This window comes from Tinamus guttatus, unplaced genomic scaffold (assembly GCF_059628265.1).
Source record: "Tinamus guttatus ecotype Peru unplaced genomic scaffold, ASM5962826v1 Tinamus_guttatus_pri_ptg000033l, whole genome shotgun sequence".
In the NCBI taxonomy this organism is placed as follows: domain Eukaryota; kingdom Metazoa; phylum Chordata; class Aves; order Tinamiformes; family Tinamidae; genus Tinamus; species Tinamus guttatus.
The window spans coordinates 6,718,433-6,744,390 of NW_028288567.1; the positions used below are offsets into that span (position 1 = coordinate 6,718,433).

The window sequence follows — 25,958 nt, forward strand, 5'->3', positions numbered from 1 at the left end:
TCATCCCTGTCTCTTGTGCTGAACTGGTTCCCCTCCATCCATATCTTTCGCCCCCTGCAAACAAACCAGACATCACTCCTGGTCCTTTCACGTTTGGAATAAACAATAAATAAATTAATTAATAATCGAACAAAAAGAAGCCCCCAAGCCCGCCCACTTCACTCAGCGCCCAGAGCCCGCCGGGGGGCAACGCCGCCTCAGCCGCTGCTGTTGTGCGCGCGCGGCCGTTGGGCGCGGGGCGGGAGCGGCTCCGTGGGGTGTGAGCGCGCTCGAGCGGGGGCGCGCGCCGCCCCGCGAGCCGCCCCGCGCGCGGCAGTAGCGGCAGCAGGAGCTGCAGCGGCTCGAAGCCCGCTGCGGCCATGGAGCCGCTTCCCAAGGACGGCGAGAGCGCGGCGGGGGCTGCTGGGGAGCCCAGCCGGGGCGCTGCCTCCTCTAGCGGGGTGGTGGTACAGGTCCGCGAGAAGAAGGGCCCCCTGCGTGCCGCCATCCCCTACATGCCCTTCCCCGTGGCCGTCATCTGCCTCTTTCTCAACACCTTCGTGCCCGGGCTGGGTAAGGCGCTCCGGGCTGCGCGGCGGAAAGTTTGCGGCGGGGAGGGGGCGAGCAGCGGTGCCCGCCACCAGCAGCTCCCGACGGCGGCGCCCGTGGGAGCAGCGGTCGCCGGGCGGCGCAGGCTCCGCGCGCGCGCGCTCCGTGCCCGAGGCGTTAAAGCGAGGCGCTCATCGGGGAAGCCACTTTGCGGGGCTGCGATTCCCCAGATAAGAGTTTTTTTTTTTTTTTTTTTTTTTTCCTGCCTGTCCCTCCTGTGCAGCGTCGGGAAGAGCCGGCCCCTGTACCGCTTTGCTAAGGAAGCACTGGGGCTCCGCACAGTCTCTGCAAGACACCCAAAGCGAGCGGGAGGTGGGCAATGCGCCTTCGAGCGGTGAGGGTGCCCTCTGCATCCCCATCCCTTCTGCATCCCCTTCCGTCCCTCTTAACGAGAACACACTCTCCTACGGCAGCACGAGGCTGTCTGGAGCCTCCGATGTGAGACTTGCACCTGGGACATGAGCCTCAATGCAAGGATTTTAGAACCAAGCAAAACAGGCTTAAAAAAAAGTCTGTCCGTACCCTGGATCTCCTGCGGTAGTTTCCAGGTCACCATACCTGCTAGTGTGGCCATACACAGCCCTTTCCTGGGGAAAGCGCTGTCTTGAGGCAGAGGGGTAATTCTTGGCTTGCCCTGTATCTAAAGAGACCTTTCCCCCTCCACCTCATATATTTTAAGTGATTTAATTCTGTAAGATGCCAACAAGCCTTAAAGTTCTTTTAATTAAAGTACTTTCCAAGAGCTATACTGTATGCAACATGTATGAGCCATTCTTGTTCCAATGTGAGGGTTCTTAAAAGTGACTCGCAGGCATGTTCCGGAGGAAAGCTTTAGCCCTTTTAAACAGCCCAGTGTTTCCCTTTGGAAAGAGTGGCACCTGCACATTTGCCAGCAGGTGTTCCCTCAGGTGTGCTGTGTTCCCAGCCCCGCTATCCACACACCTGAGGAGCGTGAGGAGCCCTTCTACCTCCTTTGAATAATCTTATATTTTATATATGCTTCCCAAAAGCACACTGCTTGGCTGAAAGTGCACTTCAGAAGATGCATCCTAGACTCCATAAAGCATAGTGGTCAGCTGCATGTAAATGAAACATTCTTGCAATCAATCTGCTAATATCCTGCACATTTTCATAGAAAACTTCTCCTGAGATAATACAGCTATTTACAGTCTCAGCCGAATCCTGTCATATATCACATAGCCCACACACGTGGAGAAGCAGCAGGAACACAAATCTCCTGGGAGGAATAATCAGGGTAAGAGAGATCCTACAATCTCATGGCAGTGTCACACTTCAACTGTCTCTATGAACTGAGCAGCACTTGTAAGATAAACAATACTTGCAGTGGTGTGAACTATTACATAGAGCATCCAAGCCTGTTCCTAGTAAATAGCAAAACTCCTGTCAGTTCCTGTAGTACAGGTTTATAACGCTTCACAGGGATGCTGTCTGTTTTGCCTGCTTAGGTGGGGAGCATGAGTTTGGGTGAAAAGGTAAGTTCTCTATTCCTAACCTGTTTCACAGACAGTTCTTATCCGCTTGTAGGCCCCCACAATTTCAATAAGGGATCAGAAGCCACCAGAGTTAGGTAGGAAAATGGGGAACACCAGATAAGCCAAGCAGTCTGCTGCTTGGGAGTTAGTGTGTTTGTACATGCAAACAGAATTTGTGCTGTGATGTAGGCTATCAAACACAGGACAAATGTATCAACATCTAAAAGTCTTGCCTTTTTTAGTTAAACTATCTTTCCTGTATTATGGATTTCATTCTCTGAGGAAATCTGAGAATTTTAAACATCCACTTAATTTTTCTCTTATGCTATTTATGTTTTGCAGTACTCCATTTGGACAAGAGAAGTAACACTTGGTCTTAGCTTAAAGTCTTCTTTTTCAGGTGGTTAGTTTTTCTAGAGATATATGTCTCTGAAAAAAAAAGTGCAGGTTTTAGGATGCATCATAAGCTGTCTTCTTCATTAATCTCTGTGAAAATATTACAAAAGATGCCTGGGAAATTTGTCTTACACAGAAGATGAGTTAACTTTGGATTTGCCAAACACAAAATTCAGACCAAATATGATCTAAAAAACACTCGTTGTTGGCCCATCTACTTAGGCCTGTTCTGCAAAACAGATTACAAGATGGGCCTATGCTTCTGCTCACATGATAGACACAACCACTTGGAGATGCTCTGGATCAGCAGTGGCCCACAGCATCTGCACCGCTCTGCAAGGCTAAGAGGCAGCAGAGGTCCCCTAATTCAGGGTCATAAAAGGAGCCAACAGTCTGACAAGGAAACGAGGGAGCTGGTGTCCTCACTAAGCCTGAGGCAGTGTGGCAGCTACGTGCACGCCAGCTTTGCCGCAGCTCTGCGCCACAAGCAGTGACTGTCACTCGTGTTTTGTTGCAGGGCTCTGGAGCTGTCTTGGAAGCCTCAGGGCCAAGTCACAGCCTCACTAGCTCTTGAGGAGGACAGAGGCACCAGCAGAGATGCTCGGGGGCCCAGCCTCTCCTCCTCATCCACGTGGGATGGAGCTGCGTGCACCTCCAGCCAGCACGTGCTGCAGATGGCAAGTGCGAGGAGGGCTGGCCGTGCCCTTTAGCTGGCAGACGGCGTTCCCTTGGAGCTGCCGCGTGCCAGCCGGCGTGGGAGCAGAGCTGGCTCCCTGTCATTCCCTGAGCCCATGCATGGGAATCTTGCCCTCTTTCCTACTCGTTTTCCTCGCCGTGCTATCACGTGCGTGTGTGTGTATGCATGTGTAGGGGGAACGAAGCGGGAGAACTTGAGGGAGATGTGAGAAGTGAGCAGAATTAGCTGCAAGTATGAGGTATTCTCCAAGATGAATCCCTCCTGTCAGGAAGGGGGTGGACTTTTGGATCACAGCCTGAGTTATACAGGCGTACTATTTTTATGCAGCAAGTAACTGAAAGACAGAGCATAAAACTGTGTTAGTGCAAGATAGGAGAGCTGCCACCCATGAGCCCTGAAGTTCCCACTTGAGGAGATCATGAGTGACATCATCTCCCAGACAACAAGGGGACGACAGGATGATTCCCAGGCTGCTGAACGTTTTTCTCCAGTGTTCCTGGCTGTGCCAGCTCCCAATCACAACTCTTCCACCACCTGCTTATTCTGCTTCAGTCTTGCTGGAGTTCAAGGGCCAGACCTTCAGCTATGTAAAGAGGGGTGGCACCATTGACTTTAATGCTTGGTTTATACAGGCCAAGCATCTGCAAAAAGCTCTGATGAGAAGCCATGGCTCTCTTGAGCAGGATGAGCTCTCCAGAGCCAAATAGGAGTAGGGAACAGAGCTCACAGAAGTTTCAGGAATGGGATGTACATAAAAATAACAATTCCCATTTTATTTTTGCAGTTTGATAGTAAATGGATTCCTCAAGAGAACTTCATCACCTTCCTTACTGAAATAAAAGCTTAATGGAAAAAAGCGCATTATCATTCTTCTCATGTAGAATAGGAAAAATACCCCAAAAAAGGGTTTTTTTCAAGCATCTGTGCATTAAAATCTAAAGTTTGCTTTGGCATTTATGATCCTTTTTATTTTTCTCCTATGGACATGCAAATGAATGAGTGATATACAAGGTCTTTTGTGGAAAGCAAAGTTTTTGGTAGCGTTTGTATGAAGTTTCCTGCTGGGCTTCTCTAGCCTTTCAACCTGTGGTGTATAGACCACAGATGAGCCTGCAGACAGAAGCCACTTGTAGTAGGTCCATAAGAACATAATTAAACAAATGTGTTGTCAATAGACTTCATTCATACTGGACTGATTCATACCCTGAAAACAGTCTATGCGTGGAAAAGACCCAAAACATCTAATTTCTGTGGATTTCTACACCTGCATGACCCAGGAGAGCTGTGATACAACGTGCGTACCCAGGTTACTTCTCCCTTGCCACTAGCAGCGGTGTCAGTCGTGCTGCAGAGAGGCCTCCTGGTTAAGGATGCACTGAAGAACAAGTGAAACCGCAGGTTCCTGCAGCTCCTGTTCTTGTCAGCGTGGAGAAAGCCGTTAATCTCTTGCTTCTTTGGCAGAGGTTTAAGTGAGAAAGGAGAGGGTTTTGGCTGATCATATCGAACAGTCATTCAAAGATCTTGCCAGCACAGTCTGGAATATTTTTATGGTATGAACTGTCTGGGCCATCTCAAATGACAAATAAGCTTGCAGAACAAGTGCTTTACAAATGCAGCTATAGGCATATGCAGCAAAGGCACAGCAAGACCTTGTTTCTGCCTACAGTATCTGCCTAAATCTGAATATTTAGCATTACATGCTGTGGTCAGTTTTTGCTTTTTCATTCAGTGTGGTTAATAAGAGTCAGTTAGCTAACTATACTCTCGTTTATGATGACTTTTTGGTTCGTTTCCCCTATCAACTTGTGCACTAACCCAATGCTGCTGCTTTTGAATTGCGGTCAGTGGCAGACTGACTTAAATGCAAACAAGTTTCTTTTCCCTAACACCTTCTTTTCCCATTGAAATGGAAGACAAAAAAAAATAGCCAGAAATGTTCTCGTTCACTGCTGATGTTTAAGCGTCTCTGGCTGTACTCATTACTTAATAAACATGTAAGGAGATGGGGTTTGCTGAGCATCTTGCAGTCTAGTTTGTCATTTAATGCAATTTGGACAGATGCACTTGAACATTAAGAGTGAGGGTGGGAGCAGACTGCAGAGAAAAGCTATTAAATGGCTAAGTGAACCAGCTGAATTTTAAGGAGTCTGGAAAGCTGCTCCAGACAAAGGGTACGACACAGAGGGAAGCAGAGACTCGAGCCCAGAAGGCGAAAAGGACAGTCTGGAAGAGTACATTGGCAGAAATTTGGTGAGAAGGCCAAAGAACTGGGACTTCATGTGGCAAGAGAGAAAAGCAACAAATGGACTTGAAGATGAAAGCATCGTGAATGAGGAGAGTGCTTTTAACTGGTGAATTTTGGCTATTCTGGATTGAAAAGTAGACTATTCCAGTGCTTTGAATTGGTGGCTTTCAGAGAGATCTGCAAATATTGATAAAGTGCCATTGCGTGAAATAAGTCAATCCCCGTCTCCCTGTGAAAAGGGCAGTGAGATGCTGCTGAGCTGCTCAGGAGAGTCAAGGGAGGAATGGGGAGCAGAGCGAGAGGCTCCCACTCTCCTCCATCGAATCAGGCATCCTGCTGTAGATGTGGATGTGCCCGCTGGGGACAGCAACTGGCATAAGGAAAGATGAATTTTGGAATTTTCAACCTCTCTTGCAGCAATGCCTGTTACAACCCCACAGTTTATTTTTCATGGCAGAGAAAGCTGTTTTCCCTGCAGCCGAGATGCACATGCATCCATCCAGGCAGGCGTGGGAGCAGTATTCCTTAGCAGAGAGCTGAAGCCAGCATCACACCGAAAGCTTAAACCTCACCAAAAAGCTCAGACTCGTGACTTTACTGTATCAGCACAGACCCTGCCTGACATCCAAATAAAAGTGCCTGTTGACTATGCTTGCTTTAGTGATCCCAGGAACACCAAAGTGGGTTTCCCTCATTTTGCTTTAGATTTTGTAAGATTTTTTTCATTAACTGAAGGAGATGGTAGTGTCAAATCTACAACAGAGAAATCCCCCTTTCTCCTCCAGCTCCTGCTCAACACAGGTTTTTTTGAGCATTTTTGTAAAATAGAATCCACAAAACCAAAGTGCAGTAAAATCCGAAGGAAAAAAGAAGTCACATGCCTTTCCACCTAGTCATATTTCATTTGTTGGTTACTGATGTTACAAATTTACTAGGCTTCATAGGATTTAGAATCAGTGAGGTAGATGAGACTTGAGTTATTAATATTATAAAGATAGTGCAAGACTATCAAGATTCTTTCTTCTTTAAAAAAGACTTCCACACCAAACAGTTTCTTTCAAACTGTTTTATATCCATTTCCTCAAATGGCCTAACCACACAGTCATGACTTTCATAATATTTGGTGTTTCCTTAGAACTCTGTCCCCTGGGGCTCTTCATTAGATGAGAGTGAGTACTTTCAAGAAGAGGGGGAAAAAAAAACACTCAAGGCTTTGGAATGGGTTTGAAGATAGGACTCTTAAGTAACCAAAAAAAAAAAAAGAGAGTTTTGTTTTTAAATCTCAGTTTTGAAGAACGTGATTCTTGATCTTTCAGTGCAGGGAGAGGCAATATTGCGGTGAGCTTTTAAAGTAAAGGTGGCCTATACATTGCCAAGTAATTCACAGCTCTGGACTAAACCATAGACACTGATGTTTAAACGTATGTTCGTGAGGTATCCGGACAGTGAATATAAATGGTGACGAAAGTAAATTGGCAATGCAATAACTTAAAGTTTCAGTAAAAGCATATCCAAAATACTTCTACCAAACGAGTCATGGTACATCTTGCAGAGGAAAGAGAATGTAACCGGTAGAGGGGTTCTTGGAAACCTAATTGCATCCGCTGAAGGATTGTGACCAGTACCACATTTCAGATTTCAATAGTAGTGCTAATACCAGGAACTGTGTAGGGAATGAGGGCTGCTTTCTAGGAACATAAATTCAAACATGCCACAGATGATTACCCAGCATCTTACCATCTTGTCATTTATCTAGATGGAGTTCACAGCATGCCACAAACATTGATAAATATCACCACACAACTTGAAATGCTTCTTTATCAGCCCAAGTTTGTGGAATATCATTTTGTTTCAGTTACATCACGGGCAAAATTCTAAAGAAGGCAAAATGTAAATGGTCAAATTCATCTTGAGAATGTATTGGAAAAAAAAGTCAGTCTAATGAAACAAGAATGTTATTACAGAAAGTCTGTACATCGAGATTGTGTTATAAGACCCTGCAAAACTGATATCTTAATGGAGATAAATAAACTAAGTCATAACGAATAATTGTTACAAGTTTACTGTGTTAGAAATTGAGTCATTTTATAAAGTATGAATCATAGTATTTATATGAAAATATTATACCTGAAATAAGGTAAATGATCACATTAGTATAGCACTGTCTAGCTGAAAGTGAGTTTTGCTTGAGTTTAAAATATGTGTATGTATGTATATCTTTTACATATACTAGTATGGTGAGGTGAAAGCTCTGGTTCAAATGATTTCCTCATTATGTAGGTAGCAAACCATTTGTTCCTTCTGGATTTTAAGTGCATTCATAAAAGAATGGATCTAAGACTTCATAAATGGGTTTTGTTAATTTACTATTTTTGAGAAACTTGTGAGACCTTTTCTGTTGCCATGACAATTTAATTTCCATAAACATGATTTGTGTGTGTGTGTGAATATCCAGCATTCAACATGCAGTGCTAGGGAAAGGAGATGGCAACTTGATAGATACTGCTGTGCCAAACATCCCACATAGCTAGGCCTCTGTTGCTGACAGTGGTCAGAAGTAGATTCTTTACATTAAGATGAAAGAAGCTCTGGGGCAGATTTAGAGATTTATGTATTCATATTATCAGTAAGTGAAAGGTGTCCTAATCCTACATGCACTTACACACACTTCATGTTGAAGTCAGGAAGCTTAGCTTAGCTTCCTTAGATTTACCTAATTGTAAAAACAAACAAACCATAGATTTCCTTTAACTGAGCATACTTTTTAAATAAAAACATGCCCATTTCAAACAAAGGCTGAAAACTGTTTCCAAGAACCTAAAGCCTGAATTCTGGCTAAAAACACAGACAGACCCCACTCACTCTGCAGCCACTCGCACAAACCAGCTATAAGGACTGAGCCCCCCTGCCCTGTGACCCTTTCTGGAGTTTGCCCCAGTAAGAGTAGTTAAAAAAGGATTTAGGACTGTGAGAATGTTTGCTACTGCGGGTCTCTGGAAGAGAGAGAATGAAGGTATTCCTGAGCTCTGTGATAACTGATTAATGCTAGAGAAAACTTAGTAAGAGGGTTAAAAAATAAATGCTATTTAAAAAATAACAACACAACATTTGACACTCAGGAACTTTTTTCCTCCTACTGACATTTCATTGTGGCTATGGAGTCCTGGTGAGATGATTACTTGTTTCCTGTAAAATAGAGGACCGAGTACAGGGTCCAGAATTATTGGCAACCAGGAGTACAAAAATACTCCCTTGTTTTCTCTTTTCAAAGCCAGAAGGTTGCTTTGTACATTGACTCGCACCTGTAGGCTTATTTCATTCAGTCCTCTGCTCCTCCCACACATCCCACAAAACCAACAGAAGAAGGGGTTTCCTTGGCACTTCCCTGAAGCTGCCTCCCTGAGGGGATCTCACTTCCATTTGATTAAGTTGGTCAGCTACACTTTGCAATCTAGGTTATGTGTCTCAAGAGCTGCCCCTACCTGGCACGTTGCTGTAGAAGGCTGGCGTTTTTACACTTCTCCAAGAGGCACGTCACCACACGAGTGCAAGGCAAAGTTTGAACAAAGCCATGAATATGGATAAAAGGGGGGGATCCTGTGTCACCAGCCAGTCATACAAATAACTCCTTACACTCAAGGGTACCAACATGCAAATTCTCATTTTTCATCAGAGATAAGCCTTGATATTTCCACTTCGGCTGAGAGATTGACATGTAAATAGTTAGAAGTAAGATATGTCTCCTTGTGTTGTGTACAGCTGATAGACATAAAGGAAATCGATGGTGGAGCCAGGAATGGACTTTATACTGGCCATCAGTTCCCAGGACTGCTGTTGCTCTGCAGGTACACACTGAACCCTTATTTTACTGAAAGCAGAATGAATAAAACAGTACCAGCATACCCTTGGTGCTACTGACACAAGGTAGAAGAGATTTTCTTTCTTGTGCAAGCTACAAGACGGCATACATGGCTCAGCTAGAAAGCTGGCCCTCATGCAGGTATGTTCTGCTCTCACGTTCAGTGCTTTCAATCCACTAAACATTCTTTCACTGCTCATTTAATTTGCGTGTGCCAGGGCAGAACTGGGCAGAGAGAACATCCTTCTTCTAATTGCTGCAAGGACTCCATGGCACATTGCTTGGAGCAACATGCAATCTTCTGAACCAGTGCAGAACAGGTATGAAGTGTTCCCATTCCCATCCCATGACAGACCCATCTGGCAGCACTGAGAACCTGCAATAGGCGGAACACTGTTGTCGAGGCCCTAGAACCTGTTTGTTTTAGAACCTGTTTTTAGAACTCCCTGTTTTTGCTTCTTACTCCAACATTTATGACAAAGGTCCATGGCGTCATGATATATTAACAGTGCAAAGGAATAACTCTGTTCAAAGGCAAGGACCAACAGAAGGTGGTCCCTTGAGGTTGTCTCATGAATAAATATTACTGTGAAGAAGAGTGGAGGAACTGGGCTTTTAAAATGCACTTAAACAGAAGGGACTCTTGCTAATTTGCACTAAGAAGCTGGAAATCCACAGAGAACCTTTTTCCCAAATTAGCCAGCAGCAAAGCTAACAATCTGAGGCTGTTACATCCCAAAATATATTCTGGTTTCTTCTTGGCACATGTTTTGTTTTTAATATTTATGGCATTTTACCATATATTAGCAAATGTTATTCAGTGTATTTTTTAAAAGCACATAGATAGAATGGACAAGGCCTTCTGTGCTTCTCCTGCATGCTTTGTGCCTCTGAAAGCTATATATTATCTTGCACCGTTGATGACTGCAGCATGTTTTAGTATATTTAGTTTGTACACATGGAGAAAAAAGCCAGACTTTTGTAGGAGAGATGCACCCTAGAATTGTAATTTAAGGGAACATTGATTTGTACTGTGCACTACAGTTTAGTACTACCAGACATTTGCAATGAGTAGGCTCCACTGCGTTCCTTCTTGTTTACATCACAGTTGTGTGAAAAATGGGATCTTACTGTGACCTTTAAGTGTACTATTTTAAAATTATTACCTATACCACTGTGTAGGTGATGGTGGCACTGTACCGACAATGAGAAAGAATGGGTCCTATCCCAAATTGTTGTGATAGGAATGTACCCAAGAATCTGATCAGAGTTAGGAGAAAACTTAATAAAACACATAATACAGTATAATGAGAAAGAAAAAAAAATCCTTGAGTTGTATGTTTAAAGGCAGAGTTTTAAAGGCACAGTTGGGACTTGTTTCTTAGCAACAGTGCTCATCTAAGCCATGCAAACACTGTCATGTTGGAAAAAGATACCCTCAAGAAGAAAGGCAATATGAAAACTAAAAGCAGCAAATTTAAAGGGATGTCTTGCTGCTATTGCTGGAGCATTTCATAAGTTCTACAAAGCCTTCAGGCAGTGACCAGAGTGATTCTGATACACAGTGCTGATCAGAACAAAGAACTTGCCTTTGCATCTTTCTCAGCAGGGAGGATACATGCCCTGATATTACAGGAATATCATGACACCATAGCTGAGCTCCTCTCTTTATTCTGTATCCATAACAGCATGAAAATATTTTACACTGAGGACATAGGAATCCTTGCTCTGTTGCATCTCATGTTCTTCAGTACTAGTTCAAAGGAAGTTCAAATGAGCAGTTCAGTGCAATAACCTACCTATAGAAGAAGGTCCTCTTTTAGAGTTAGAGGCTAGCTGATACATGAAAACAGGAGCTACACCAAAATATTTATCAGTACTATTATTCAAAATAGTTTGATGGCAAGTGTTCTTTCTGCTGAACACAATAGATGGGGTTCATCTACCTGTACTGCTGAGTTAGTTGCTGTTATAGACTGTTGGGAGGAATTTTACACTATCAGTATGTGACTCATCTTTTCCCTAAAATAGGTTGAGTGAATCACACCCTATGGGGGCCTCTGTCTTTTTTTGACTGCAAAGAGGGTTTGGGTTACTCGCTCAGATGGAAATTCCTCCTTTCCAGATAGTTAGATGAGACGAATACTACCCATTAAGTGTTTTTTTTTTAAAAAGGTATTTGCCATAATCAGTTCAAAATGCATCATCCATTGTTTCTTACTGGAGCTCTTCTCATCTTTTTGAGGACTCATCTACATTAGCAAACAGTCTGGAGGTCTATTTATACATCTACTGTATCTCACATCATTTATATGTTTTTGGAACTTAGACATCCTTTCTCATCATTCCTCATTTAAAAAACCTTTTGTTTCTGTAACTGCTGCTATTGCCCTTCTCTGTACCTCTTGGCTAGCTCTTACCCAAAGAGCAGCATGTCATTGATTTTTGTAATGCCGTTATAATCTCTTCCATAGCTTTTCTGCTCCAATACAGTCTAAAATCTTGTTAGCATTGCTGGCTGGGGAACACCTTGAGTGCATGTTCTCACTATGCTGCTCACAGTGACATTTAGATCCCTTCCTTCTGCAGATCCTGGGATTTTAGAAGCCATTGCTACAGACATCCTGTTCATACTGTGCTTCCCTTTATGCATTGCTTGGGATAGAAGATATGAGAGATGCTTGCACACTCTGTTTAAGCATCATTGAGAGCTGCTGTATTTACTAGGGGGCCTGACAAGTGAGCTCAGATGAAGCTCTGAAATTGGTGCACCCAAGCCAATCAGGAGCAAAGGCTGGCTGCAACCTCTGGTTGTGATGACTACCTAGAAAGGTTTGTCCTCTCACTCTTCTGTCTTCTTGACCAACTCCACCAGAGAATGAATTGTTGCAGGTTAAGAAGCTACTGCCTCTATATGTCTGTCCTATCTCCTAGCTGGGGATTACACCACCTCAAAGCAGAGCTGGCAGGGGAAAACATCTGCTAGTGTAACCCTGGCTTTGCAGTGAAGTGCTAAGTTAAGCATAAGCTGCTAAGACTTTGAAATGAGTTTGCTGTGGCGTAAGTGCACGTTCCCTTCTATTGACTCTGCTAAGGGCTTGTAGCCTCTCTTAAAGAGGCTCACAGCCTGGCAGCTGGTCCTCTTCAGCCTGCAGGTCCTTGGACACACATAAGCGCAGCATAAGCACTTGATGATACACTGTAGGACCAATTCTGCTCTTCTCAGTCCTGGAGCACCCAGCACACAATTAATGGTTGTTAAACAAGAGGGGGAAAAAAAAAGCCCCCATTATGCTAGCACAGGAAAGACATTATTCAAACATGACTTTCTTTATACCGTGTGGTATCCTCATCTGGCACCTTCTTCACATGAGGAAGCTCCTAATCCTAGCCTATATGTTTCACTTTCTTTATTGCAAAAAGCCTCAGAAGGTAGCAAGGCTAAACTACGAAAGCCAGAATTTTATGGTTTCCTTACAGCTGTTTCCCTATTGCCTCAGGCATTTAAGCTGGAATTCCTTGATTTCAGTGTGATTTAAGCATTTTAATATCTTATTAAAATCTGCATTTTAACTTCTCTGCCTCCCTCATGTGCAACAGGGGAACACTAGCCTACATATTTACACAAACACCCTGAGGTATCATTATCTTCTATGAAAACTAGAATATGCTCTACTCCTGGTCAGCATGTAAGTTAGGAGAAAAGCAACAGCATGTTCAAAACCAAATGAGTGGAAGAATATCTGCAGTTATTTGCATATGTTAAAAAATACTGAAGCATTATAAATAGTTTGGAGCCAGACGTTTGAGAAGGATAAGAACTATGTTCGTGTTCTCTCCCCTGCTGAGTAGTTTGGCTCAGCTGTTAATCTTTACCAACTTGAAAAATAAAAGGCACTTTCCCTATAGACTCTCACTGCCTTAATCCCGAGTCTGGAGATGCGATGCTGTACATGGATTACGTGTGTAGCGCAGGCTCTGTGCTGTGTCATTTGTCATTCAGATAGCAAAAATATCAAACCTTCCCATAGCACTGGACAGACTTTGATTTGTACAGCCAACAGATGTGCCAGCACCTCCTTTTAATATTCCTTTCTCCCTCATGATACTGTGTGCAACCCAAGATTGCAATTGCATCCCTGTATCTTAGTAACTTTTTTGACCTTCCTCCCATGTCTATTTTGATCAGTGTTAGTTCAATTAATGAGGAGGAGAGTGGATCATACTAGTTCACTTTGTCCAGTCCTTTTCTCACTCTCAACCCTCTCCACATCCAGTCTCTCTTTATAAGAGGGACAAAAAGAAGAGCTGATTCTATGTGAACCAACGCTACCAGCACACACCCCAGGCTCGGATGTCCTGCTGACATCCATACAGCCTCTTGGGTGAAGCATGCAAGGTCTGGAAGGTCTTGTGCCAAGCACTTTGTCATGGCCCCCGTGTCATTCCTGTTCTGCACATTCTGCCAAGAGCCCGCATATAATCCTAATGGCAGTTTATCTTGGCCTACAGGAGCCCAAGGGCAAAGACAGAGCTTCATCCTCTGGGGAGTTTAAGCAGCTCTGTCTCTGCAGGAACAGATCAGCTTGGGGCCCAACACTTGGAGCACTCTCCTATCTCCAAAGCAGCCTCAAAACACTGGTCTTCTAGCAGTGTTTGAGAAGAACATAGAGCACATTCCAAAGGGAAACGAGAGATTTCTAAAAAGTGAGCACGGGCTATCTCTGGCTTCTTGTAGGGAAAAAGAATAGGAACTGCTATGGAATCTCTGCAGCCTCAAGCTTGCTCTGTGCTTGCATGATTCATGAAGGATCCCTAATTAGGCTGCTTACTCCACCTACACTGCATAAGCCAACTGCAGGCCAGCCCCTTATTCCAATTTTGCTCAGCTTCCAGACAGCAGCAGCCAGTGCCTTCACTGGGCAGAAGACCCTCCTCAGTGCAAGTACTCTTTTTTTTGTTTGCATAACTATGATCAACACGATCCTCAGAAACAGTTAACAGAAGAAGCTTGATTCCTGACCCTAAGTTTCCCTTTGCCCCTGCTGTCCTTTATCGCGGTTTTCTACTACCTTTGTTCATGCGATACAGGATGTAGTGACTTGGGATCCTACAGCAGTGTCTTCTGCTTAGATTTTTTACATCGTCGTAATCACCCTTGTATCCCAGACACAGTCATGCCATCTACTATGAACGGCTCTATGGCTCAGGGTGTTGTCCAACCTAATTTGCCTCCAAGGGAAGCACAGTAATATGAAGCTGCTCTGCAATGCAGTCCTAATTGCACCGACAACTCTATCTCTGCACAGAACAGGCATTTTGCACTAGAAAATACTAATTGTAAAATTTCAGGTATTTTTTCATGACTGCACCTGGTTAAACAAATGTTCCTCTGAATGACAATTACAGGCTTCTGCTATCAGCTTATTCTGTATGGCACAGTCAGCTAAAAATACTTGCTTATTTCTTCATTGCAGGCACAATAAAAGATAACAGAATAGCTCTAATGTGTCAGATTGTTGCTTTTGTATGATATTGTACCAGATTTTTTTTTTTGTAAAATATGATAGAATACAAAATTATACATTCTTATCACCAAAACAAAAGAAAGATGAATTATCATAGCTGGAAATGTGAGGCAATTTAATACTTAAATGTACACTATAATAACGGTAGAAACAGACACTTGTAGGAATTAGTATAAAAGAGGAATTCTGAGTAGGAGGAGAATATTGGGATATACAGCAGTATGACAGTGGTCCACTTTCAGACAGCACACAGTACCTGGTGCTTTAAGCATGGAGAAAGCACAGGCTTTCCACAGTTCCTATTTGTGAAAGTTACCTTTCTGCCACCATTCACTGATTTTGACAGGAGCAAGTGCAGCCTTTTGTCATTTCATCTCTGTTGTTAGAGCTGCAGCTAGCTAAATGGGTAAGAAATCTTCAGTATGAGACAAGAGGATGTTAAAGCAGAGATACCAGAAAGGCTAGGCAAGACATGCCAGAAGCTAAAGATGCAGAAGTTGGAGTCATTGTCAGGGAGATGGAGATGGCACTTAAAGGCTTGCGAATGGGAAAGTCTACCAAGAAGAAGAGAAAGTGAAGGGAGGGGAACTGCAGAGGGTCTGTCTGTGCCTGTGTGCAGCAGGAAAAGGTGCTGACACAAGTCAGATAACAGAGATACAACAGGTCTTTTCCAGCAGTTGAGGTAAAGGTGTAGCTCTTGCCTTAGTTTCAGCTATGCAGTGCCATAGACTGAAGGCAAATACAATGAATCCATGACAGCAATGAGTTGCAGACAATGGTCACCTATAAGAAACTGCAGGGTTACAAGAGCCAGACAACTAGTCTCTCAACTGCACAATTTCTGGGCACAAAGTGAGCCTAGAGAACCTGCCAGGTTCACTGAGCACCATGGTCCTGTTCAGCTACAGAGCAGGGAGAGTGACACTGACTACCACACTGAGCAGAATCTGTCCCCAGTACAGCTCTGCAAACTGGTTAGAGAGTTAGGAGAGGGCTGGAGTGGGCCCTCTGTACATGTATTTAATGTATGCACACCTACAGGAACAGTTTTCTATAAGCTCAGTTCACATGGATGCATGTCGCTGCTTGAGTTCATGCTGGCCTGCATTCGGCCTCACTCAGAGCAGCAGGCATATAATCTATTTGCCATAGCCTGTTACTATTACTTAAAGACACTGTCTTTCTGGTCTGTGCACTTCTGAATTACTGCCAAGATCAGGTTTGACCTGATGAGGCAAATTAATCCCCAGTGTAACTCTGAAGCAGTCAATGAATTCGTCTAAGATGAATTTGGGACCAATATAGATATATTTTTGGCAATAGAAAAGAACAACAACAGAGGAGCGAATAAAGGCTAGATGGATAGCCCCCGAGCTGAGCCTTCCCTGGGACTCAGCCTGCCTGCGTGAGATGTCTTCCTCTGCCTTCTTCACTGCTAACTGCAAGCCCCAGCCGAGGGGAGCAGCCGAGGTTCAGGCCTCTGGGGCTGGATGGCAGCGAGTCCTGCAAGCTGCCCGAGAAGTGCTTGAGACGTGAGTTACAGAACCGGCCCCGGGAAGGCAAAGCAAGAGCCGGGGGCATTGAGCATTCAAGGGCTGCAGCACAAGCTCCTTAAGGCAGACAGGGGTCTTTGGGGTTCACACGCTGCTGAAATACAGAGGCACTGGCCCAGCCCTGGCAGCCCTGGATGGTGGGATCGTGTGCAAGTACCAACTGCAAACTCCCCTTCCCTGGGGGAACAAGCACTCCCTGAAGTGCTGCCCTGCTGCACAAACCATGGTGGGGCTGAATGAGAGAGGGCTGTAGTGAAGTCTAGTTCGTCAACAAGACACTACAGGGGTACAGAAACACACATGGGTTGCACTCTCAACACTCGGTTTCAGTGTGGGTTCCCTACCCCAGTCTGGTAGATTCTCAGCAAGATATGGAAGAACCTTAAAACTAAAAATCTGAATCTCATTTCAGCTTTACCCTTTTAACATTTTGACTGCTTCTAGCAGTCTTGCACAGGAGAACAAAACCATTTCAGCATTGTCCCTAACCGTGCTATAATCTACTCAGCATGAGGAGTGTAGAAAGGAGGCACAGACTGCTTAAAACAATGGTAACTTCTAAGTTATTGTTATATAATAATTTTCCCCAGTACATCTCACCCCATACAAATATTCCCTAACCCCTGTAGAATGGTGTCCTTGAATTGCTGTATAATAAAGGTATTACTTTCCATATTTCACTCAGAATAATTACCTGCTAAATTGAGATGTTAGGAATTACTTTGCCATCTACAACACAAGTGTATATGCATTTTTATATAATGCCTACCTGTAGCTGAGTGGTTGATACAGGAAAGTATTTTGTCAAGTGAATAACGGGAATAAGGGTAAATTAGATACAATTTCTTGCAAACTGGAAAGGCAAGAAATCCTAGAGATAATGATGTGCTGAGGGCATTTAGAAGAATTAGTCTATTTGATGGCCATGTTTAGAAAAGTCAACGTTAGGACCACACAAGCATGCTTACCGAGATCTGCTAAGGCCTAGATGCACCAGAATGCAGCGTGGCTGGCCCAGAGGCCACTATTTGGAGATAATCTGGCTCCTGAACACAACAGGGTTGCCACCTGTTTTTCCAACCTGATCAATTAAGGCATGTTGCTTCCTTCAGCTTTGCTTTCAGACAGAAGAGACAGACCAGTCATTGCAGAAATGGAAAGAGAGCTAGAAATCTTGCCCAAGTCAAGTCTATATTCCTTTTTCTTTTGAAAGAACTCCTCTGAGAAGTTGTCTGAGTGTTTTGATATGACATGAAAAGGCGCAGTGTTGAAAGATGATACCTATTTACCTAAAGTTCACGTATCATGGCATGATCCCACACATGCTTTTTGCCCTGATGAGTTCATCCTTATGAGTATAAGGGCACTGTAACATTACCATAACTGATGTTTAGGAGCCAAAACAGCTCTTCAAAAATAAATTCAAAAACATGAATTGCTCTGCATTCAAGACTGACAGCATTCTGCTGTCAGTTGTGCAGTGGCAAGAAGACATAGCTTTGAGAAAAGAAACTGAGATGGCTTCAAATGGCTACATTGGGAAAACAGAATTATTTGTTTAATGAACTGAGATAAGGAGGACAGAGAAAGATATTAAACAGACATTATCAAGTATATAATGTAAAACAACAAAGGCTCAAAAGATTTGCAAGTTCCTCCTAGGTGTTCCATTATTCAACCTCTATTTCTCTATCAGCCAAACCTGGGCTGAAATAGCGCAGGTTGCTAATGACTAGAGTATCACAGAGTGCTAATAAAATGCCTGCTAATGCAGATGCTGTTCATTATTCTACATATTCCCAAACCTAACAGCAAATCTTCCTCTTAGAAAACTGCCCTAGCTGGGTTTACACAGGGCTGAACTCCCTTATCTTGGCTGGTGCCGATACTCGCGTGGCCTGTGAAACCACGGGTAGCTCCAGGGTGCTCTGTTCAAACAGCTTCCACTGGGGCAGCAGCAAGTATAAGGTCACACAGAGGTTTTCTCTGTCTGCCAAAAACTGACTTTTGTTGGTCTGCTTGGGGTGCCTCAATGCCCTCAACTGCAGGAGCCAACAGGGAACACGTTCTAGATGCTCCCCTTGCATCTCCCTTGGGGCCAAGCTGTAGGTCCTGCACAGATTTACTCGGGCTGTGCACCTCGCCTGCGCATGGCCACCCTTCCGCCAGCCTGTGCATGGCTTGGTTGTTTCCAGGGACCCTAGACTTCCTTATCTCACCCTGCTCTAATAGAGAATTGAGTGTACCTGTCTGGATGTTAGTTTGGGAAAAGTTCTAGACATCTGCAGTTAAAGTGGCTACTGAGTAGGCATCAGAAAGGAATTGAAGCCAAAATTACAGTATGAAGCCTTGTTTCCTAAATATTTCATATACAATGTATACGCTCAAAACAGCAGGTTTGTGGTGGCTTTAGCTGCCATCTGAGGGATAATGCTCTTGGGAAACGTGTCCTATAAAAGGAAGAACTGGTCTTTAGATGCCGTAGAGTAGCACAACAGAGATCAAGGGTCCCAGTGTTAGGTGCATGGCCCCTATCCCAGGAATGGGATTTAGATGCTTTTCTCTTTAGATGGCCCCTATCCCAGAAAAGCATCTAAATAACAAAAGCAATGGCATTAACATGTATTTACCAGAACAGAACTACAGATTCAGAACTACTTGCCAAGACTGCAGCAAAGCCAGGACCAAGTTCTGGTCTTGCAGATGGTACTCAACACTCCACCTCTGCGCTATGGGCTGCAGTTCTGGCAGCTCCCCACTATGTCCCCGTTCGAGACACTCCAGTCTAGAATGCTGACTAAAAAAGTCTGGTTTTGTTAATCTCCTCTACACTGTTCACTTCAAATCTCTGAACATCTGTGTCACAGTTTTGTTTTACACTATTATTTAAAATGTAATTTCTATTTTGCTGTGATTTTGAAGGCCAGTGCACTTCATTACAGTTCCTTTTCAGCTATCTTAGTCTGTAGCAAAAGTGTAATTGCCCCATCTAACTTCCTAATGAGATTAATTTTGTCTTATGTCTAGGTAGTCCCTAATTAATATAATTTGTCTTCTCAGTTAAGGACTGCAGGGTATCAGACAAGCGCAGAGGCACTGCTCAGTGCATCTTGGAAGCAGTTAATCCATTCCTCCACAACAGGGCCCTTGTGCTTGGGTAGGTTCAAAGGGCTAAATTGCAATCAAAGAGACAGAAGAGGAGACGACATCACCCTAGACCTCATCTTGAGCTGTGCCTATGTGGCTGAACACAAACTGGGAGAGAGCAGCAGAGTTGGTCCTTTACCTTTGGCCTGCTGCTTTCCTTCTGCTGAACCAGAGCAGCCTCTCATGGGCACCACCAGCACTTACCTAACTCGTGCAAAGGGAGGCAGAGGCTTTTGCTCTGGCTTCACACAGGAAAGCACTAGTTTTGAGAAGTAACACTTGGCTCCTCCTGGTAAAAGTTGAGGTTGGCCCACCACGCAGGTCTGCCTTCTGCTTTGTGTGCAACAGGAAAGCTTTCCCTAGTACACATGATCCAACACTGTGTAATTGAGTAGAATCTTTCTGAAAGCTTTGGAGAACTCACTGCATTTTTCTTATTTTCCAGAGTTACATAGCTCTTATTTCCAGAGCCCTGTAGGAGCTGGAGGTGCCAGAACACCAAAAAGTTTCTTCACCTCCAACTTTCATGGCTGCTCTGAAGTAAGGAGAGGTACTGTCGAGAGGCATTGCTCTCAAAGCTTCCAATTTGCAAGGCTTGGATGAAAAGCCACATCCAAATTGTTTCAGTAGCATAGAATGCAATTATTTCTACATATACAGGAAGGAAACAGGAGGCAAAAACTAATTTCTGGAGGTGTTTGTGAATTAAGATTGTAGTCTGAATGTGAGATGGTTTTAGAAAAAAGTTGTTCCCTGCCCTTTGTTTCTGTCATTTGGACACGACCTCCTGCTAGGGGAGAGGGAAAGTCCCCTCACACTTGGGGAGCTGGGCAGGCACACGGGCTGGTGCCCCTGCATCACTGGCAGGGGGAACATAAGTGGGGAGAAGCTGCTAAACGTTTTCCATCTCCTGCTTCTAAGCTTCTGCATAATAAAGCTTTTTCTTTACTTTCAGGAAGTCATACATTCTCTCTAACTGTTCAAACAGTTGGAAAGTATGGCACAAAATACCTGTGGTAGTTCTAGGACCACATCTTTATTTAAGGCAGGGGCAAGGGAATCAGTGTGGGTATCAGGCAGGTGTAACAACAGGAAAACTCATGGAGGGTTCTGGAAGAAGCCCACAGGTCTCTGTCACCAAGGATACTATTGCACAGCTGGAGCTGCGCTTCACAGCTCAGCAAGAGTGCTCCAAGCTTGAAGTACTTCAAGGACATGCTTAATTTTAAGCACCAAGTCAACAGAATTAAGCCATAGGCTGTCATGCAGTAGTGGATTGGAAAAAATGATTATGAAACATCTGGCAGGGGGACAAATTGTACTGAGATCTAACTGGTTAGGGACAGTGGCTTTCAAGTGTTGAAAGCACTACAGAGCTGCAACATAGAAATAACACTGATGGCTCTGTGTATGGTTCAAGCTGGAGTAAGTAAGTCTTCATGCAGTAACTCTTCATGCAGTCCCCCTCAAACAATTTAAGATTTCTGTTGCATATTTTTAGTCCGGAGGTTTGTGAAAGTTTTCTGCAGTCTGTATTTGGAAGTTTGTGGTGAAAGGTTACATTTTTTGCCCTCAGAATATTTAACTTTTTCCAAAATATGAAGTATGAAGAAACTGGTTTTCCATGCAAAGGCAGTGGCACTTTATGTACACATGGAAGGGCACACATTTTATGAACACATGTGGCCACATCGGCTCCCACAGGAGGAGGCCCTCCAGCCCACCAAACCCAGGCTTTTGCTGCTGACTAGAGTGCGAGTCACTACTATGTGCACCTTTTGCCTGCAATTACAACTCTTGGCGGAGCCCACAGGAAAAAGAAAAGAAAAAAGAGCTGGGGGTGCTTGGGGCATGGTAGAGCTGCTTGGCAGTCCTGGCATGAGCCTCTGCACTTGCAAGCTGCAAAAGCTACTGTAGTTTGCACACAAACAGTACATCAACTGTCTTCCTGAATTATACTCTCCTGCTAGGAGAGCTGCACTAAGAAAGCATGCTTATCTAAGCAGGTCTAGGTAATGCACCTGCACTGGCAACTTGTCTTTGATGCAGCCTAATTCCTAATGAGCTCCAGCAGGGTGGAAAGTGGAGGTGGTGGCGGGCACTGGCCCTGGCCTCGAGGCTGCCCCAGGCTTTACTTTGTGTCTGCTGGAGCAGAGAAGCAGACACTCCTGCTGAGAGGCACCCAAGCCCTAATGCTGAGCAGTTTCATTTTATTGTGTTGTTAATAGCATCTTCTCTGCAGCGCAGGTCTCCCCTGCCTGAGCTGAGGGAATGGTGTATGTGTTGAAAGACGCTGCTGTAGACCATTTTGAGCACATTTTAGTAGCTCTTTTTCCCCTCATCATAACCCAAAGCACTATAGTTTAGCATTTCAACTAATACCAAGGTCTAAAAGAGGCTTCCACAACTGCAAAAATAGGTTTTTATAGCTCAAATTAGAGTTTAACAAGGAATTCAGGTCACAGAAAACTGAATCAGTAGATAACCCATGTACTACAATACCAAGGAATCAAGTGCAGTCCTTATTACCCTTTCTCCAGTATTTTGTTTTGGTTGCTCACACAGTTTTACCATCACACTGCACAAATTTTCACATATCCACATAACCCACTGCCAGCACTGTTTAACAGCTAATACATATTTTACCTTCAAAACTCAAAAAGCACATGAGATACCCCACATAGAGTACTCCTCTGACACAAGCAAGCCACAAAGGTATCTCTCATTCCCATAATACTGCCCTAATTGCTTCTCCCAGCACCACTCCTACATCCTTCGATGCCCCCCGAAACACCCCAAGTTCCCATACCCTCTTCCTCCCCTCTTTGCCTGGCCTTTCCTGTAGCTTTGGCTTCCTGCAGCCTCACCCAGCTTCTAGGCCACAACATGGTTCCACCCTTCCCTTTGAAAGCAGGCAAAGAATCACCATCCTGCTCTCTTATTTACTCCCAGGAACTACAGGAGACCCTCTGTAGCTTCCTGGCTTCCTCTTCATGCCTGTGTAGGTGTGACCGGCAGCGGTACATGCTGCCCTTGTTATCGTAATTTTGGTTTCTGCCATTCCTCCACCTGCAACAGGGCAGCTTGTCAGACAGGATTTCCTTGCAGCAGAGAAACTTTCTGTTGTGGAGCTTTGAAAGTCCCTGGGAAGCACTAGGTTGGCCACTGGCACTGCATCCCGCGGTTTGCACCTCAGTCTGTGTGACTGGGCTCCCACACGCTCTTTGTGGGAAGGTACAGCGTTTGCTCAGCAGCCGGGTCCTCTGCACAACACTTGCCAGGTTCCACACTTCATTGCTGCAGCAGCGTCCAGGAGAGACTTTCTTGTAAAAGCAGGAGATAAATGCTTCTCACACATAGCTGGAGGCATCCCAAAATGTAGTGACTACAGCGATCAAATAACACATGGCAAAGAAATGGTGCTCAGCACAGGCCTCGGGCTTTATCTCACATCTTCCTCCACCCCCACTGAGGTGCTCCGGCCATAGTAAGCCAGGAGAGCCCCCTCTGAATTGCGTTTTTCCTCTAAGAGTTGGACTCCCATCCAAAAAAGCAAAAAGCCATTTCTCTTGCACTATTTCAGAATGTGCAAAACCAGGAACTAGCAGGTTATATCTGGGGTCAACCATAACTGCACGGTTACCAGCACACAGGCAGCAGAGCATATTGGAGAGAGGACTTCACATAAAAAAAAAAAGTGAGAGAATAGAACAGAAAGGTGAGGAAGGGCAAAAAAGCTCATCTGTATCTCCCTTCACTGTCCCCAGGGTAACATGGCCCCTTCATTTCCAGCAGCTGAACTACTCCATACTCCAGCAACCCAGAGGTTCTGCCTTCTTCTGCTGTGGTGAATATTCCCCATGTACATTGCAGACTTTTCTCCTCTTACCTCTTAACCTGTCAGCTGCTCATTTTTAACTCTGTGTCTTATTCTGTAACCCGTACCGACCACCGCAGTTTTTGAGCAGTACTGGTGTTACCTGCCTGTGGGATAAGTCAGCTAGGGCTGACTGCCAGTGGAATAAGCTCCTACTCAAAGCTGAACAGAGAATTAGAATTGTGCTATGTATTCATGGTTTAGAATAATACAGATTCCACTGGGTTTTAGTCATGTTTTTCTTAGGAAGATTCAAGAAACACTTCGTATTTTTGAGAGTATTTATCTCTTGGCATGTTGGCAGGGCTCTCAGGACTTTCAGTTTGCATTTGCTTCCAGTGTTAGCAGTTTGTGGGTCATGTTCTGATATCTTTTTGGACAGCTGATATAACTGAACAAGCATAATCCCAGTTGTAATTTGTTTATCAAGTTTATAATATATATGATATAGGTACCTAAATATTTAAATACCGATCATGAAGCTAAATGGTTTGATGTCCCAACTGTGATGCAGTCAGACGGTATCGACAGATCCAGATTCCTTCTCTCTGAGTATGTGCTCCCGGACATAAACTTTTCTGTATTTGGAAACACGTACCTCAGCTAGATTCTTAAGGGGAAATCCTGCACCTTGAGTACCTTGAGTAATATATTTATGGCTCTTTCTTCTACTTAACATTTTAAAGTGCAGCCAGGATTGGAGAAGGGCATTTTCTCTAGTTTTGGTGTGATGTAGACAAAGTAATTCTGGTCTAGAAGAAAGTTATGTTGACTGGAAGAAAAATGTTCCAACTTTATATCTTCTGATGTATCTCAATTCTTGTTTTTAAAAAATGCCAACAGCCTCACAAAACATTAACTAATTATATTGGCTTCCATACGGAGGAAAGTGGCCTAAGCATGTAACTGGAAGCCAAGAATCCAAACTATAATCCTAGCCTCAGTATCAGTTCTCTAGCCAGACGTGAACACTTAACTTTTTTACTTGCTTTATTACCTTTTGAATGGGACTAGACATTAGTTCAGTCACTGTGGAGTTTAGAGGATTAATTAGCTAATTCTGCACCTCACTCCACTGATGTAAAACCCTTAGAAGCTGCACTGGAAGGATTTGAAGCTATATCTTAAGGGTTTTTGCTCATTACGACCTTTCTGTATTGTGAGGAATAAAGGTAAGCCAAGAGGGAACGATTTTCGTTTTCCTGACAAATACGGGCATTGATTTCCAAGGAACGACAGGCTCTGTGATTGCTGTGCGGCCCTGCCAGGGCTGCTCCGCAGCGCTGCCCACCCGCTGTACTGCTGCGGCTTGTGGGAGGCTGGAACGGCCCCGGCAGCGGCGGGAGGAGACGTGGTGTTCCGGGAGTTGGGGGGAGTGTTAGGAAGAGGCTGGGTTTGAAGGCGGCAAGAAGATGGGGAGACTAAAAATAGGCTGTAGACAGCACTCCCTGGTGTTTCTGCTTGCTGGCTGCGACCCGCTGATGGGGAGGCTGCAGTGGGGACAGTGATCGGTGGCCTGTCCCCTGCAGCCACTGGCAAGGTGATATTTCCCCCTTCCCACTCTTCCTCCTCCTTCCCTGTGGGGAAGCCATTGATTCGAGTGCCCCCTCCCCACCTTCAGCCAGATGGAGGGACTTGCTCTGGCCCTGTGTTCAACAGGGCCTTTGTGTCTGTCAGAAATGAGGCTCATTCCTTTGACCATGACAAGCTGTGAAGCTGGTGCACCTCATTAGCACCCTGCTTTTTGCCTGTGCTCTTTCTAGAGCAATATTTGTGAATAGTAACAGACTGTTTTCATAGAGACGTATCAAGGACCTAGCAGGGCCTCTAATGTTACTAATTCTCTCTAGGATTTTCTCCTTTAATTCTTCGATGGAGTAAATATGCTCCTCATCTTGGACAGGGGGCCAGGAGGCATCAGAAAGGCCCACACCGGCTTTCTACAGTGAATGAACAGTTGCGGGTGCCAACCACCAACCCTGTTGGGTAGGGGCAGAAATCTGAAGAGCCTTTTTCTGTCTTGGTTTTCTATCCTGGTTTCTAACCTGATATATCAGAGTAACTGCAGTAGTTAGTAGCGTGGTTGAGTTAGAGGTGCTTGTGCCTCCATGTGTCCATCTCTGTCTCATGAAAGGGGAACACCAGGGTTGACGTCTAGGAAGATGAGATTGACCCTGCTGGTGGTGAGGTCCCTCTCTGAGTAGTCCATAACAGCAAATGTATTTATCTTTTTTTGGGAATGTAAGGCACAGTTGCTAAAGGTTGCTTGGAACTTTCTGGGCTACAACTTAATTCCTATTGATTTGGGATTTGACTGTTGTTCCCATATATGCCAGTTTACTACAGTCATTTTTCATTCAGGAGTGTAGAATTTCTTCACACTCTTGGGACTAGGCAAGGCAGGAGACCTCGTGCAGCATCTGTGATGCAGTGCGGGGAGCTGGGGGCCCTTGCAGTGTTGAGACTCCAGATTCAGTGTCGGGTGTCTGCACACAGAGGCCTCGGCGCATCCTGCGCTCTGTGCATGCCTCCTGTGGAGTGTTTCCAGGCTTTCAGCTTTGCAGCGGGAGCTGGA

At 44.5% G+C, this 25,958-nt stretch overlaps 1 protein-coding gene across 3 annotated transcripts in view; it reads left to right on the plus strand.

Moving 5' to 3' along the window:
• Window positions 1-310: 310 nt before the first annotated feature.
• The window catches only part of STUM (stum, mechanosensory transduction mediator homolog), a 32,873-nt gene continuing 7,225 nt past the window's right edge, over window positions 311-25,958 (plus strand). For all 3 annotated transcript variants that reach the window (XM_088532702.1, XM_088532698.1, XM_088532706.1), the window contains exon 1: window positions 311-552. In XM_088532702.1, coding sequence (XP_088388828.1) covers window positions 360-552 — 193 coding nt within the window. In that variant the 5' untranslated portion in view covers window positions 311-359. The remainder of the gene's footprint in view (window positions 553-25,958) is intronic.